This window comes from Anoplolepis gracilipes, chromosome 7 (genome assembly GCF_047496725.1).
Source record: "Anoplolepis gracilipes chromosome 7, ASM4749672v1, whole genome shotgun sequence".
In the NCBI taxonomy this organism is placed as follows: Eukaryota; Metazoa; Arthropoda; class Insecta; order Hymenoptera; family Formicidae; genus Anoplolepis; species Anoplolepis gracilipes.
The window spans coordinates 12,783,839-12,801,384 of NC_132976.1; the positions used below are offsets into that span (position 1 = coordinate 12,783,839).

Here is a 17,546-nt window from a genome sequence, read left to right on the forward strand (position 1 = left end):
AATACTGTGAGAATTCTTGCATGTCATTTTTAAATAAAAAGATATTTCGATGAAACAAGACTACAAATCGCTTTAGCACACTTGTAAAATTATCCGAAAACTAAGCTTTCCCCTTGACAGTTAATAAATAGCCGTAAAATTAGTATCAAAATAAGCCTATTTGGAAAAAAGCGGTTATTTGACAGCTGTCTAAAGAAGTGGAAAATGTTCCTTCCACATAGTATATTCCTTACTTGACTTAGTTTTCGGAGTATTTTACAAATGTGCTGAAGTAATCTATAGTGTTGTTTCATTGAAATACCTTTTTATTTAAAAATGGCACGCAAGAATAATTTGGTTGTCAAAACGTCATTTTCAAACGTCAATGCGAAACAAAGAGAGAATGTTTCAGACAATGCGAGATCAAAAGAGAGAGCATAATGACAGGGTTCTTATTCCAACTGCAGCTATAGTTGTCGCCACCGTCAACTAAGAGTTTCTCAGCGACTACTCGGGTGTCTTAAAAGATGATTAGAAAAGAAAATATTATAAATAAATGATCGTCCAACCTCTTCACTGTTGTTGCAGTGGATCGTGATAAAAGTCTTTTAGTGGGATCTCTTTCTTTATTTGCGACTAAAGTAGTAAGGGCTCCTTTTTGACTTCTTGTTTGTAACAAAGATCCCAAATATGGACTGTAAATGAAATACATGTATACACATATGTAAATTTCAAAACATTTTTGTTAAAATAGAAGTGATTTACACTTACTGTCCAACAGTGGACGTTCCTGTGTTTGTATTAAGAGAAGTTTGAGACGTTGCTATGCCTCTTCTCCTAGCTTTGATTCTACACAATTTATCACCTTGAGTTAATGTACTGTATCTATTTGTCGAGCTAGCTCCAGCCGCTGGTCCAGGATCATCCAGTTTTATTTCATCCACACGATGCATTATTCCTGATACATTATCTTCCATTAAACTCTTTGTAGTCCCCTGCAAGGAAGCTGCTTTAGGTCTACCAGCTATCGAGTATATACCATATTCATGAACTGAATTTCTGTTTTCAAGTTGCAGTGGTTCTTTCAGTATCGATCGAAGATATGTCTCCTTTCTAAAAGCACAATAATTTATCAGTTTTCCTTTTTATATATTTATCGTTCTTTAAGCTATTAGATAAGAAAATAAAAAAGAAATGACAAATACCTACTTCTCTAACCATTGTTGCTGGTGACCAATTACAGAACCTGGCCTACATATTCTTATCCAAGCAATTGTTTCGTGAGCGGTTAAATGATAATGCTTCATAATATAACAACCTATGAGAGAACCTGTTCGTCCAAGGCCAGCTTTACAATGAACAGCAACTGCACCATCTGTATTTTCCGAGATTTTGAGAAATTGATGCATTATTGAATCCGTTGGCGTCGAGCCATCCATAAAAAATAAATCTTTATGTGTAAAGCCAGCGTCAGTGAAACTCGACGCATCATAAACCTTTTTATTAAGCCGTATAATTGTCGTTACATTATTACGACGGAAATAGGTAAAATATGATTCTGGACCATGCAGTGGATAACCTGTTAAAAGAAAAAAGAGTACAATATTTACTGTATTATATATAATCACACAGTTATTAATGTACCCTGAAATAATTCAAATGATAAAAGATGAAAATTAGATACGTAAGTTGATTTTATATTTTTATCTTTTTTTTTTAATTTTAATTTAACATTAATTCTTTTTCTTCGTGCTCAACTGCCACTCTCTTTTCCTCTCCAAAATTCAATCATACTTGCACACATTCTCATGTTTCTGTACTTATAACCTTTCATTCCACTGATATATACAGCAGTCCATTTAAATCGATCATCATAAATATCTCACTTGTTTTATATATAAATTTTATTGATCTCCTCAAGATATCAGTTATATAAGTGAATGACATAAATAAATTCATCTATTAAAGTCATTTCCTCATATACTAACTTATAAACTACACTGGCGATCAAAAGTATCGCATATGTAAATTTATGCAAAATTTTGCATGATTTCAAATAAGCATAACTTCGTCAAAAATGGTCGTATTTGAAAAAATTTTTTTTTTACTTTAAAGCTTAAAGTCTCTACTTTGAAAGGCATTTGTTAGATTTTAAATTTCTCCTTTCCCTTTTCCGCCGCTCTTTCAAAAGTGAGGACGTGTTTCGTTTCCAAAAAATTGCATAGTTTAACGCACTCCACGGGGTGGAATAAATTTTTTTCGTCAATATCATGACAACCATCGTAAAATTTAGACTTTCCTTTGCAAATTAAAAAAAAATTGAGGTTGATACGATTTTTTTTCGCGGAATTATGGCGTTTTAAAGTTACCCATGCATTTTTGGTCAATTACCGCCAGCATTAACATTACCCGATGCACACCACGAGGAGATTGCTGGTCGGACTTTACGCATCGTATGTATGTGTGTGTGTGTGTGTGTGTGCGCGCGCGTGCATGCGTGTGTTTGAGCGAGAGAGGTGTGGAAATGTTCGCGCTTAAAAATGCGTATTCCTGCCTCGTTTTCGAATTACTTCTTGTAGACGCTCATGCATATTAATGCAAGCTCTAATTGTGGCTTGAGGAATTTCATGCCATATTTGTCATAGCGTTGCTTTCAGTTCTTGGAGATTGGTTGGTGGGCTCTCTAAATTTCGTAATCATCCCATTAGCTTCGACAAATGTTATCCTGCATTAAAATGAAATTGTTTCTCATTTGGAAATGCAACGCATGAAATTCCTCAAGCCACAATTAGAGCTTGCATTAATATGCGTGAGCGTCTACAAGAAGTAATTCGAAAACAAGGCAGGAATACGCATTTTTAAGCATTTTCGCTCAACGCACGCACGCACGCACATACAATGCGCAAAGTCCGACCAGCAACCTCCTCGTGGTGCGCATCGGGTAATGCTAATGCTGGCGGTAATTGACCAAAAATGCATGAGTAACTTTAAAACGCCATATATTATAACTCCGCGAAAAAAAATCGTATCAACCTCAATTTTATTTTTAATTTGCAAAGGAAAGTCTAAATTTTACGATGGTTGTCATGAAATTAGCGAAAAAAATTTATTCCACCCCGTGGAGTGTGTTAAACTATGCAATTTTTTGGAAACGAAACACATCAACACTTTTGAAAAAGTGGCGGAAAGGGGAAAGGAGAAATTTAAAATCTAACAAATGCTTTTCAAAGTAGAGACTTTAAGCTTTAAAATAAAAAAAATATTCAAATACAACCATTTTTGACGGAGTTATGCTTATTTGAAATCATGCAAAATTTTGCATAAAACATATGCGATAATTTTGATCGTCAGTGTATTTAAGAAAAAAGTAGTTTGTAACAATTACATATTTTTTTCTTAAAAACAATTATGTATTTTCTTTATATTAATTGATTCCTGTCATTATTCTGTGCATAAAAGTATGGAAGTGAACTAATTAAAAAATGATTCTGTAAGATATTTAATAGTTTATGTTAAAATTATGTTAAAGTATAAAATATCTTGTAAATTATTAAATTTTTAGCTCATACTCTTATAACTTTTTAGAACATTACGCAGAATCAATTTATAAAAAAAAATAAGAGCAATTTTATTTAAAAAGCAAGATTGTCTTTCATATGACCTTGACACATAATTCAGGATCAAACTAATGTGACTCTTTTTTGCCCCAAATAACTTTTGTCTGAAACATTTTCTAATAATATCTAAGAAAAGTGAGATATTTAAAATGATCGATTTAAATGGACCACCCTGTATACTCACCTGACCCTCGCTTATTTTTCATTATTATATTCTTTTTCACACACTCACTCTTAATTGTTGTTAATACAACCATGATGGAAGGTACGCACCATCTTCCATCTTAGACCTTGCATGTGGGCCACAGAAAGCAATAAACTTTCCTGGAACTATCCAATTTAAATCTCCGTTCTCAACTCTTTCAAAGTGTTCATATTCTTTAACACAGAAATCTTCGAAATTAAAGAAACCAAGTTGATGGCACTTGTATATAGCATTTAGACAATCCTTTAATGATATCTGATAACATGGTGGTCCGATGGAGGCATCACGGAACATGATGAATGAAGGATTATTTGGACTTTTAGTCAAACATTCATAAACTTCTTGTGCTGTACGTTTACAGTATAATATCTAAAAGTATAAAAAATTTTATTGTTTAATATAAATATATATATACAGCTTGGAAGTAGTCATTTCCTTTTATCTTTTAAACTAAGAGATAGACCAAACAAATATATATGAAATTAAATGGCTTGAATTGAACTTTATTGTGAGTATAGTGATTGATACAAAATTTATCTGTATTGAAGAACAAAGAGGTATGCATAAATTTTTTATAGTAATGTAGATATTTTGATATAATAAAAGTTGTAGCGCTGTTTGAAACGAATACAACAATGTATGAGTTAATGTAAATATTTTATATATTATTCGAGATTTTCCGGCTTGAAATATCGCGGGCGACGTCTACCATTTCATTTTCGGCCCTGTCCCATAATTATCCCATAAATGTCCCATAATTATATTAATAATTATATTCATAAGCTTTCTATTTATATTTTTCGTACACTGAGTATCATGATTAAATGACACGACATACGTCAACCTCTAATGCACGAGTCAAAGTTGGCCATATCGCAGGGCCGAAAATGAAATGATAAACGTCGCCCGTGATATTTCAAGCCGGAAAATCTCGTATAATATGTAAGATGTTTACATTAAATCATACATCGTTGTATTCGTTTCAAATAGCGCTACAACATTTATTATATCAAAATATCTACATTATAAAAAAAATTATCCATACTTCTCTGTTCTTCAATACAGATAAATTTTGTAATCAGTAACTATAAAGTTTAGTTCAAGCCATTTAATTTCATATATATATTTGTTTAGTCTATCTCTTTTAGTTTAAAAGAGATAGACTAAACTTTTTATTTTGCAAAATTTGTACTTAAATTTCTACATTTTTACTTAATTTTTCTCATTAAAATCAGACCTTTTTTTATATTTTAAATTTCTCAATCTTCATTTTTATTCTATAATAATTTGATCAAATAACTGACTCCCCTAAATTTAATTTGTTCTCTTATTCTGTTATCACTTCATTTCACATTTCAATATACATATATTGTGTGATGCATTTAAAGCGTTACAAATTTATAACTCTGAAAGTACACATTATAACAAAAAATGTTTTAGATAAAAATTTTTCAGTTTGAAGAGAAAAAAACTGAAAAAATTAGTTTGGCTTTAAGCGTATGTTGTATAAAGGTCTAGTTTTTTTCAAATAAAACCTAATTTTGTTATAAATCAATTTCTTGCAATATTCTGTGTTAAAAGTTATCAGGGTATGATGGACAAAACTTCAATAGTATTTATGAGATATTTCATACTTTAATTTAATATCATTTTGCATAGACTATGAAATATCTTATAAAATTTCATGTTTTGATTACTTTGCCTCAATATCTTTATGCACAGAATAATGAGAATTAATTGGTATAAAGAAAATACATAATTGTCTTTAAAAAAAATATGAATTTGCAACAAGTAGTTACATATATAAAATAAAATTGATAAACGTGATATGGGCACACATAGACACGATTATATGCAAATTTAAGATATTTTATGCCACTTTTTATTTGCTATTAATATTAAATTTTTTATTTGTTATTAAAATTAAGATATTTTTATTATGTGCCTTATTTTATTTGTTATTAATAAAAAGGATTTTCAGAACAGAAAAACATTTAAAGCAGATTGACAATTTTTAAATAGAGAAAAAAATTATTACCGCATAACTTCCCACAAGAAATGCAGCATTAACTCTTTTTTCCGAATCCATTGTTGTGTAATGCACAAGTTTCTTTTTACTGAGTGCGATGCCTTTTAATTTTTTATTGACCTTTTGACAGTATCTATATAGCATGGCCAGATTAAGAGGTCCAAAATCAGCATAAAAATTTTCATACACTAATTCATTGTCAATGCTAAAATAATGTGTATTTGGAGTACTTTTTGGTTTCATTGTTGTTCTCAATGTGACAAAGTACAATCGATCTGAAAGAAAAATCAAAGTATTTCTTTTCTGCAATTGCAATATCTAGTAAGATATAATACAAATTTTGTTCATTAATAACCCTCTGAAAATGAATATTTAAAAAATTAAATTATAAATATATAGAGAACAAACTATATAAGTTTAATTTTGTAATAAATTTGAGCAAAGAAAAAATCCATATATTTTAACTCAAGTTTCTTAACTTATTTTTTTTTTTTTTTTTTTTTTTTTTTTTTTTTTTTTTTTGTTCAAAACTTCATAGATAATAAATTAATATAAAATCAGGTGATTACAAAATATATAATCTTAACGTTATAAATAAAAAATATTATATAAAAAAAATCATTGTAATAATTAAGCAGTAATTATATAAGTAGATTCTAATCTAAAACAAATTACCTTTTATAAATTCAGTTGCGCATACCAAAATCTCATTTACATCCTCCATCGTAATTTAATTACGAGTGTAATTGTGTAATAGTGGATCAGGTGGATCTGTCATCACCGCAACATTTATGTAAATAACAGATTTCAATTAATGGCATGTAATGAATATACGTAGAAGGCAGAATTGGTGAGTAACTAGACCAGTTGGGATTACTTGCACAAAATATGTATATGTTGTCATCCGGAAATATAATTGTCATATGCAGAAAAACTTACGGTACAACTCGTCGAACGACACCGCTCGTACACTTTCGTTTTTGATTACTTATATTGCAAAGTAAGAGTTGTGACATTTATATACTCGGATACGCATAACCGTTACGAAATTCAAACTCGTAGGAGTAAATTCGACTATGGCCGCTCCGGTATTTTTTGCAGGCGAAATGTATGTTCTTCCTCCAGGCTGCCGCCTGTCAATCGGAACGATTCGTTATTTCACGCGCATTATTATATCGATTGCATCTAGTGGACACTTGCATTTCATCGGGACAGCATCTTGCAACGCATATCGCCGTCGTCGTCGCCACCGCCAGTCACCATCATCCAGTGACAGTCAAACGGACCAAGACTTTTGATTCAGCCGCCATTTTGTTCTCTGCAGTGATGTTAAGTTGTCTTTATTTATTACTGTTGCCGGCAGTGAAGCCCTATAAGGGTGATTCCACAATAGCTGTCGTAAGTCGGATGTCTCATTGGATCTAAGTGCAAAAACCAATCACAATAAAGAATCACTAAACGCTCACTGATTTGCTTTCTCTGCTGAACGCAGTCATTGCTTTAAATTCAACCAATCAGCGTGACTGTCATATTTTGCCGGAGTTAGCAGTCTAGTTATAGTATAGAAGTCTATGAGAACAACACTGCCCGAAACTCGAACAGAAAACAGAAGTTTGCCGGGTAAACTTTTCTCGTCACTCTTTACCGATTACTGATCTTTAAAGTGAAGTTAAAATAATCTTTTTATCACGAATTTAAGAAAATGGATCGTACCAACGTGGGAAGTTCATTAGGAAGGATGTTATCCTCTCCTAGGAAACGAATATCGATAGTTCAGTCATTAAAGAAAAATAGTTCGTAAGTTTTTTTTATATATTACTGTTATATATAGTTATATTGTCATGTTTCTTTATAAAAATATAATAGTACAATAAAAATTATTTTAAGAGAAAAAATATTTTTTTTTATTAAACTTTTGATTTATAAAATTAAATTCTTATATTATTTTATATATATATATATATATATACATATATATATATAATTATTACATATATATATATATATATATATATAATTATTGATATTATTTTATCTTAAAATACTAGCATTATTCATAATTGTATTTGATTTTAGTTCAACAAGCATATCTGGGCGTACAAATCAATCTGTACAAGTAATATGCAGAACACAAAGCCATACAGTAGAAAGCTTTGGCTCTCCACTGCCAGTCTTAGTTACTGAAGCTTTAACATTTGTAGATCGGAATACAACTGTTAGTGTAAATGTATCTGCAGATGGTTGGGCTTGGCTTGTATATGGCCGCAAATTACTTGTATGGCAATGTAAAGCTAATATTCATGATCCTAAACAAAGAAGAACCTTCAAGACACAATGTCGTGAACTATTGTTGCCACAAAGTGATTTGGCTCATAAAGCGAATTGTATAGCAGTTTGGGTACCACCTAACCAACAGGTACTTAACAAAGATTAAATTTCTACAAGTAAACTTTAGAATATATATTCTTAATATATTGATATATTTTGCAAAAGTATAATTGAACAAAGAATGGAACATTTTTGTAAAAAATATATGTACATATATTACATATGTTTTTTATTCAATAGGTACCTAGCTGCATGGCAGTATCGCCAGAAGGAGTAGTACGTTTCTGGGCTAGTATAGCACATGAGGGCTCTTCTGTAGAAACCAGTGCTGAACTTGCAGGTCAAGAAGTAGATTGCCTTATACATGTACCAGGTCATGGGTGCATTTTAGCTACAACTACATGCACAGTGGCATTATTACAGCCGCAATACAGCAATGGAAAAAACAATATCGTATGCCAAGTACTTCGAACTAGTCAAGGATGGTTTGGTGGTATAGGTCGTAGAATGACCTCCCTCATTTTTGGTGCGATACCACAATCGCCTGTTGCGGAAACAAAATTGGTGAAGGTTACATGTACGCCGTTGGACGAAGGAGGCTCTAGAGTCCTCATCCTTGCCGGATCTTCCTTGCAATATTGGTATTTTTCTTCTAACGAACAAGAAAAAATGGAATTCGATGAAGATATTACTCATATCGTTCAGCAGGCATTTCAGAGAAAAATTTGGGAATCGAGTCCTCAAAGTATGAACACATGGTTCATTGATATGCAAACATGCGAGGAAGGGATAGTCCTTTTAATGGCAGCTTGCACTGATATATCCGTCCAAATTCATTTTGCGCTTGGATTATTACCTCTAACTGACACAACATTGTCAAATTCATTCAAATGGTTTATACCAATTAAAATTGGTCCGCTATTATTTTATCACGATGATATAGAGTCGATATTGGTGTCTTATCATTTTGTACTATGCAGCTGGGAGGCAATTATATACAATCAACACGATGTACTTGTAATTAATACCGCATCCGAGGTCGAGCAGGATAAAATAGAATTAGTGAGAGGTAGCGAGGACAGTATACTGGGTGGTGCTATATGCTCGGCGACTCCAGTATTATTTACAAAAAGTGTTGGCTTCGTCTCTATTACACCAGTGGATTTTGCGCTGCAAGATTTTAATCCAGGATATACAGATGCTACGAATATGAGTATGGATTACACTTACAAAATAAATCAAACAGCACAGAACTTTTCCACTCTCATAAGTAATGATGAACTTCAAGATATGTACTGCAGTTCCGACGCGGCTACACAATTGCGTGCTGCGTTTCTTCTAAGTCTGCGACAAAATAAGATGCAATGCAAAGAGATTCTCTCTCAACTTTTTCCTCTACAAGAAGATCCGGTGATGGACATCGACGTTACCCTCGATACGCTTGTTTTAAAAGTTGCCAAGGATTTGATCGATGATTATCCGGCGAATGATCCGAGATGGAGCCATAATAAGGACCTATCGATGACAATAAACGCAGTCATCTCTATGCAAATACCTCATCAATTGGAGGGAAAACAAATGGCGTTGGATCTTTTCAATGTATTTTTAAAAGAGCACAATTTATGGAGTAGGTTCTGCGCAGTCACGTGCAGAGGAACTATCATGTCCACCTCTCATATACTCGGTGAATACGCGGAGAAGATAGTCGCGGCATTGACTCTATACAATTTACAAAATAGATATGCTGAAATTATAGACGCGGTTATAGAACAGACTTTGAATCAAAAGGAGGCTCATGTGTCTGATGAACTTACAGCACGTGATGTATTCTACCGTGAAGTAAGCACGGTACATTTATTCCTGCCGACTATAGTGGAAAACGCATGCGAGATTACACAATCCGAGAGACCCTTGCAACAAGTTGGACAGTACATCGTGCAAGTTAACGCTATTTTATTGGCTGTATTATATGAAGTAGTGAAATATCGTCAGTATAACGCTGAACGCTTTGTTCCTACGAAATTCTTAAATGAAATAACTGAATATCTTCCCTGGACGGCGGCGCCGGGTAAAAATGGCTTGAGGAATTGTCTTAATACAATGCAAAGCATCACTGTTAAATATGGTATAACGGGAACTAGCGATTCCACTATTAAAAATGAGTTATACGAGCAATTAGTTAGCCTAATTGATTTAATATTAGACGGAAGAAAGTGTCATTTGGAAAGTATTCGTGGTACAGAAAAATTCGAGATACTTTTAAAACAATACGAAACAGAACGCGCTAATCTGATACAACCGCTGATTAAGGAGGAGCAATACGATAATGCCGCTATGCTAGCTGAAAAATATTGCGATTTTCCTTCACTTGTGCAAATTTGTGAATTGACTGACAACAAAAGTCGATTGGATGGCTATGTAGAAAAGTTCGCAGCACAAGATTTTGCTGGATTCTTATTTTCCTGGTATGTCAAAGACGGACGTCAAGGACAATTGATCGAAAGATGCAGACGAGGAGGTACCGCAGAATTGACGGAGAAGCTGTCGGAACATCCCACTTTGTCCTGGGTGCAAGCGGCATTAACTGACGAATTGCAAGTCGCTGCTAATACACTTCTTACCTTGGCAGCTCAAGAATACGAGCTGGTCGTTCGTAAAAAGTCGATGCTTTCGTTAGCCAAGTTGGCTCTACTCGCGTCGGACGAACTGGAAGATAAAATAGCAGATTGCGTGAAAACTATTGACAGTGAGTTGACGCTTATAGCTTATCAAGAAGATCTGCCGGCGCAAGTACTTACTATGTACGGTTACGACATTAAAAATCTACGAGTACTCACACCAAGGGAATTAATTATGTTATATACTTCGAACGACAATGTCATAGCCAATGAATATGATTTTAAGAAGGCTCTCGATTTACTTGATTACGTGGAACACGAAGAGGATAAATCGTCCATGAGATTACAAATTTGGGCGCGTGCGGCTCGACGAAATCAATGGGACAACATAGAGAAAAATCCTGAGCAACAAGTTCAAGAGACATTATTTTTCAAATTAATGGATCTTGCATATTTTATGGGTAAGCACGATATACATATATGTATACAAAGGACATTTGTATGGAAATACGGGACTGCATTTCCACACAAAATGTATGAGGTCTTTTATAGAGTGGCAAAAGTTTTATAAACAATATTTATGTGTATGCATTTTTATTATATAGGTGGGAAAGCAGATGAATTTTTACCATATATTGATATGCTTCTGAAAGAACCAGAACTCGGAGAACTTGCTTCATCGAATAACTTTAAGTTTCTCATAAAATTGATATATGAATACGCTTATCGAAACTATTAATGAGATCAATATCAGTGTAAGTACGATACAATAATTTGTATATTTTATTTAATAAAGAAAAATTGTTACACAATATAAAATAGTGAAGCAGTATTATGTGATATATATTAAAATTTCTCATTAAATTTATTCATAATTATTTATATTAATGTCAATTTTATTTTTTTATTTAGGTTCTATATAAGTTATAAAATTGCATTTATGAAATACAATATAATTTGATACTTTAGGTTGTTTTAAATTTATTACGAGAGCAAATCCTTACATGTAAAATACAATTAGTTGTAAATAAAATATTATAAATACATTTATAAATAAATCTCCTCTTGCTGAGTTTTCATAATATGTATTTTGCATTCTTATGATATATCTTATATCATTTGGTGATCTACATTCAATTTCTGGAATGCAAAATGAGATAAAATATACATAAACATAAAAATCTAAAAAATTTATGCATAATATAAAGAAAATATAGATTTTTATTATGAAAGAATATGGAGAACGTTACCTGCACATTTATTAAAGGAACTGGCATTTTGTATACGAAGGTATATGTAAGGACACCGTGAATTGTTGCATTTAAAGTCTTTAATTATACTAATCTCTTTGTGTATATCAATTTGCTGACATACCACATCTTCATCAAATCGATTCCAAGAACAAGCTTTTATCATTCCATATCCAAAGTTGTGAATCTAGCATAAATATTAATAAAAGCACATACAATTTTAACAACTAATCAACAGATTATATCTCATTAATTAATCAATTAAGTTAAAAATAAACATTCTTAATATATTTCTCACAATAGAAAAAATCTTAATTTTTCTTTTTAAGACACACGATTTTTTTTTTAAATACTAACTGTAATTGTCATTTGTATATTAAGTATGTTTTGTGGATGCAATATATATGTAATTGATTTTGAAGGACTTATATAGTCCTCTATTTCATCTTTAAGTTCTGACGACTCATTTGCAAATTTCGACGTAACTACCGCCGGTCTCAAAATTCGTGGTACTAAAATAAAGTGAGAAACATTTATTACACATATAAATATATGGTCATAAATTATCTGTAAATTATATATATGTATATATGTGCAGTTTTATATATTTGTTTTATATATCTCTGTACAAATATGTTTAATATTCATTTGATAAATTATGCTGCGATACTTACTCTTTGATAAATATTGCACAATAGCATCAACATTAGGGCCAACTATTAAATGATCTTCCTCTGACAGTATAAATGGTTGAAAAAAATGAGAATTTTGTTCTGATACATAATATAAAAAATGCAGATCTGTAATTATATACCCATATGACATATATATACTTATAAATTATTTTTTATATTCTTTTATTTATTTTTTTCAAAACATAATAAAAACGCGCATTTATTTCTTTGCACGTACAAAAAAAATAAGCAGTAGAAAGATACAGCTGAAAAGATTGTAGATGTTTTATTACCAGGATAAAGATGCTTAATTTCTCGTAATAGTTTGAAAATTGTCTGTTGTTCCGTTTCTACAATCTGAGTTAATGAAGCCAATATGAGAATCACTTGACCAAGATTTCCTATTGTATGTTGCTGCCATTTTATCTGCCAAGTTTCATTCAAGTAATTAAATACTGCATGCAATATTGCAATGAAATCTAATTGCGTGGGCCCTATATATGTAAATATTTATAATATTAATCCTATAAATTGATGAACGCAATATATCTATCAAATAAAACTCACATGAAATTTTTGTAAAATTAGATAAAGCTTGATAGGCAAGACTAGGACTATTTGTCACATTAAGTAACCATTGTCCTGATGTAGCATGCAAAATTCCCATTTTTGAGCCATACATTGATATATCTAAATCATCTATTAATGTTCTGATAAGAACGGAGTATAAATAAAAATTGAGCTGTTGGTTAATTAATTAATATTCATATAATAATTTTCAATGCATGTTTTAAAATTTATATACACATTGATGAAAAGTCTGATTTGATTTCGACTTACGCAATAAAATTCATTGTATATTCCTCAGTCCAAGAACCATCGAATACGATTAATGCTTCCACTTGTGGATAATGTTTACCATTTCGGCAAAATAATTCTGGCAAGAAATGTTCATTCGCATAAATATGAAATTTTGTAACTGCATAACCAACCAATTGTTTAAGAGCTTCTGCAGATTTGAACATAATTCCATTACGATGGGTCAAGAGATATGATGCAGCATACGTCTGTTATAAATAAATATATTCATATGATCTATAATTTATATTAACTTAACTGTTTTTTACATTACATTATAGTATATTAATTTAAAGTTTATACTTACATTATATAAAATATGATAATATTTATAATAATATATAAATCTACAGGGTGTTTCAGACCACTCGTCTACCTATTTTATTTTGAAAAGGAGTGCTGCTACCCGGTAGAAAATTTATTATGTATAATCATATATGATATATGACCATATAAAATTATATAGAAATATATAAAATTTTATATAAGTTATGTTTAATTATATATAATAATATATGACTTATTGTATAATTATATATAATTTTATATTAATGTTGGCTAGATGTCAGTCAACGATAATACAAAATTATGCATACTATACATAACTATACATAACTTATACAGAATTTTATATATTTCTATATACTTTTATATTGTTATATATAATTATATATAAGAAATTTTTTACCGGGTAAGAAGTTGGAAAAGACATATTTATCATGAAAACCTATCTGAAGTTTTTGATTATAGTATTTTCAGTTTTGGGAATCCCCTGGAAACGAGGGGCAACTCAAAAATTTTAAATTAGACAACATGGAGCAGCATGGGTTTCGTTGGATAGAGCTTTTAAAAAGAAACAATTTTGGTTTCAAATAAAATTTGATATCATTTAGCATTAGAGAGAAATAATTACAAAACGCTTGCAATGATTGTAACGTTCGAACTTTTAAATTATCTTAAAATATCGATATTTTAGTACGGATTACGAGCCAAACATAAATATAAATCAAACTCGTGATACAAATCACAGACCAAACATAAACACGGATGATTTGTCATGTGGTTTCAACAAGGTGATTGTTCGGCGCATTTCTCATTAATTGCAAGACGCACAATTAACCAGCTTTTATTTCTGTAGAAGTCTTGAGGGCGATTAACAGCATGAGACGGAGGATGGAAAGGTGTCTCCATCAAGGTGGCAGGCATTTTGAACATTTCTAATTTTTGATCATTTCCGAGCGTCACAATAATTATACAAATGTTTTTGTTTATTTCTTGATAACAATAAAAGATATCAAATTGTTTTTTAAATAAAACTTTTTTTTTTAAACTCTATCCAACGATATTCGTGTTGCCCCATGCTGCAATTTAAAATTTTTGAGTTGTCCCTCGTTTCCGGTATTTCCGAGGAGTTTCCAAAACTGAAAGTATCACTATCAAAAACTTCAGATAGGCTTTGATAATAAATATGTCTTTTTCAACTTCTTAGCATCACTCCTTTTCAAAATAAAACGGGTGGTCTGAAACACCTTATATATTGATTTATATTAATTTTCCACACACACACAACACACACACACACACACACACACACACACACATTTCTATTACATAATGTTACAAGACCTGTTCATTCAAAAGTGTCTTTGGTACAGCATACGAGAAAGCCCTCCTCCTATCACAAACTTTAATATTTTCATTAAATAGAGTTATACCTTCATTCGAATAATACATATCAAGAATTTGACTCAAACGAAGACTGTTAAAGTCATCCACCCAGGTTTGTATCTTATTCGCTATGATGAGACCTATGAATAGGAAAAAAATGTAATCTGTGTGTGTGTATTTGTGTATATACGCTCTTATATTGCACAAATTGTTATATATTACAAACTAACAATATAATAGAGTTTTTTAGATGTCGATAACATATATAAACATAATAATCAATAAGAGAGAGCTAAAGTATCAGAAAAGTTACAGATATTTTTACCATCAATGTCACCGACTATTTCAGCACGAGTGGAATCAAAGTAGCCATTTTTATTATTTAAGTAATAAACATTAGGACGCATAGTATTATTCCAAAATCCGGTAGCTCCAAGTTCCATATCAGAATTTAATATAGGTCCTTGATATACTACCATTTCCGCTAAGTCACCTAAAAAAAATAATGTCCTATTTTATAATTTTTACTTCAAAATAAAAAAATAATAGATCTCCGTTACTTGAAATATTGCCTACCTGCAATTGTTGCTAGCCATATGTTGTCTAATTTTATAGTCGAATTAAGCAAAAGAAGATATGACATTGATCTATTATGAATCATTTCATTTCTTGGCACAATAAAGTCAACTTCTTCAAGATGATTCACATCATCCGTACTAATTCTTTCTGTGAAAACAAGATTATGCATAATTATGTGTTTTTAAACATATACGTAATTAATATATTTAAAATTTTTATATTTTCTGTGATTTATTACACAACAAGGGATATAAATTTTTTAAAGATTTATTCTATTACAACAGTTATGGATACAATACCAGATATCATCATATTAATTGTTTGATTTAATTCAACAGTCTGATGTTGAAGAGAAGCAGCGATCACCGCTATAATAACACCTGGAGCAATAGTTCCATATGGTGTAAGAATTACTCCGTATTCTTTTGGACATTCAAGATCAGCAAATAAACTTCTATCTATATGGCATATAGTTGTACAATTTATTTTAATTTTAAATATTTTCTACAATAAATATGAATTTGTGTGTGAATAAAAAATATTTACCTGTCAATTTTTGACCGATTTCTTGACATAATATACTCGTGCCCTGTAAACTTTCTTTCATTATTGTATTTGAAATAGCTCGGTGTAAAGTGCATCGTTCTATTTCTGTAAGTGCATTAAATGGAAATAATTGTGGTTTTCCTGGAACCATTTCTTTTATTAGTTTGTATTTAATATTTTTTCTTCCAAATCCAAAGGGAAATATTCCATTCTTTGCCTGTACATCTTTATAGTGTTCGATGCCGTCAAATTTAAATCTAATGTATGGACAAAAAGAAAAAAATTAAATTTAAAATTTTATAAATATTAAAATTTGTACGTACCTGTGCATTAAAGAAGATGACATTGTTTTTATATCCATTGTAGTATAAGAATATTTCTCTGCTTTACGAATGATATCTAATAATACACGTATGTTCATAGGAAGATGAAAATCTTGTATGTTATTATTCACATAACATTCCTTAAATTCATCTGGTATTCTAAATTGAGATTCTGTCAAATGTATTCCTGGAAAACGTAACGAATATAATGCACATACATATAGTCAACTTATATCGTCAACACATTTTTGTGAACAACATATATGTTATTATTAATGCTTTATTGTTATACCATAATATATTATTAGTAAAGTTATGAAAAAATCCATCTTAATAATAAAATATTGCTGCTTGCATTGCAAATATAAACTATAAAATATAAAATATAACGCTTAACGTTTCACTACACCTGACTCGTATACTATCCAATGATTCACACATTATGAAGATATAGTAAGATTATATGTTCTACTTCAATACTGATAAGATAACTGACTACGCGCAATCTATACATTTTTTATAAATGCTTTTATATATTTTAAATAAAAATATTTTTATATATACATACACCCTATTGTATCTTTGAAAATAAAATATATGTTTAATATTATCTAAATATATATCATACTTTTTCATGAACAAATAATTTTCTAATCTCTGATTTTACAGATATATATATATATATATATATATATATATATCGAGATAACGTATATATATACGTTTGAATAAACATATAAAATAGTTTTATGTTGGTTTTATAATAATTAATGATCAATCTTATAATATATATATTTATCAAATAATTTTCTAATAAAGAATTTCTCTAATAATGATTATTTTTACAAATGAGAGTGGGAGCAAATTACTCA

At 30.7% G+C, this 17,546-nt stretch overlaps 4 protein-coding genes across 9 annotated transcripts in view; 2 read left to right on the forward strand and 2 right to left on the reverse strand.

Annotated features, from left to right (window-relative positions):
* Cdc14 (cell division cycle protein 14) overlaps nucleotides 1-7,151 on the reverse strand; it is a 13,231-nt gene extending 6,080 nt beyond the window's left edge. The window contains exons 1-8 of one of the 4 annotated variants that reach the window (XM_072896517.1): nucleotides 7,031-7,151; nucleotides 6,770-6,963; nucleotides 6,506-6,601; nucleotides 5,840-6,105; nucleotides 3,870-4,170; nucleotides 1,189-1,558; nucleotides 751-1,092; nucleotides 549-674 (exon numbers count right to left, since the gene is read on the reverse strand). In XM_072896517.1, coding sequence (XP_072752618.1) covers nucleotides 549-674; nucleotides 751-1,092; nucleotides 1,189-1,558; nucleotides 3,870-4,170; nucleotides 5,840-6,105; nucleotides 6,506-6,554 — 1,454 coding nt within the window. In that variant the 5' untranslated portion in view covers nucleotides 6,555-6,601; nucleotides 6,770-6,963; nucleotides 7,031-7,151. Of the gene's footprint in view, nucleotides 1-548; nucleotides 675-750; nucleotides 1,093-1,188; nucleotides 1,559-3,869; nucleotides 4,171-5,839; nucleotides 6,106-6,505; nucleotides 6,602-6,769 lie in introns of all 4 variants that reach the window. The other 3 variants (XR_012047103.1, XM_072896520.1, XM_072896518.1) reach the window with 3 other exon arrangements.
* Trpm (transient receptor potential cation channel, subfamily M) overlaps nucleotides 1-17,546 on the forward strand; it is a 63,853-nt gene that overhangs the window by 3,065 nt on the left and 43,242 nt on the right. The gene's annotated exons all lie outside the window — the stretch shown is intronic.
* On the forward strand, nucleotides 7,162-11,705 carry Nup133 (nuclear pore complex protein Nup133). 3 transcript variants are annotated; one of them, XM_072896512.1, is made up of 5 exons: nucleotides 7,162-7,627; nucleotides 7,907-8,246; nucleotides 8,399-11,237; nucleotides 11,382-11,531; nucleotides 11,689-11,705. In XM_072896512.1, the coding sequence occupies exons 1-4, from the start codon at nucleotides 7,533-7,535 to the stop codon at nucleotides 11,513-11,515; spliced, it is 3,408 nt and encodes a 1,135-aa protein (XP_072752613.1). In that variant the 5' UTR covers nucleotides 7,162-7,532; the 3' UTR covers nucleotides 11,516-11,531; nucleotides 11,689-11,705. The 3 variants fall into 3 exon arrangements, with proteins under 3 accessions (XP_072752613.1, XP_072752614.1, XP_072752612.1); XM_072896513.1 differs by lacking the exon at nucleotides 11,689-11,705 and having other exon boundaries at nucleotides 7,162-7,450; nucleotides 7,530-7,627; nucleotides 11,382-11,618; XM_072896511.1 differs by lacking the exon at nucleotides 11,689-11,705 and having other exon boundaries at nucleotides 11,382-11,617.
* Nucleotides 11,687-17,104, reverse strand: LOC140668006 (uncharacterized). The gene is made up of 14 exons (XM_072896516.1): nucleotides 16,967-17,104; nucleotides 16,675-16,861; nucleotides 16,352-16,608; nucleotides 16,105-16,263; nucleotides 15,803-15,952; nucleotides 15,552-15,719; nucleotides 15,185-15,366; nucleotides 13,541-13,767; nucleotides 13,268-13,410; nucleotides 12,994-13,194; nucleotides 12,701-12,826; nucleotides 12,384-12,538; nucleotides 12,027-12,213; nucleotides 11,687-11,916 (listed from the first exon to the last, which is right to left on the reverse strand). Exons 1-14 carry the CDS (start codon nucleotides 17,001-17,003, stop codon nucleotides 11,777-11,779), a joined length of 2,319 nt encoding a protein of 772 aa, XP_072752617.1. The 5' UTR covers nucleotides 17,004-17,104; the 3' UTR covers nucleotides 11,687-11,776.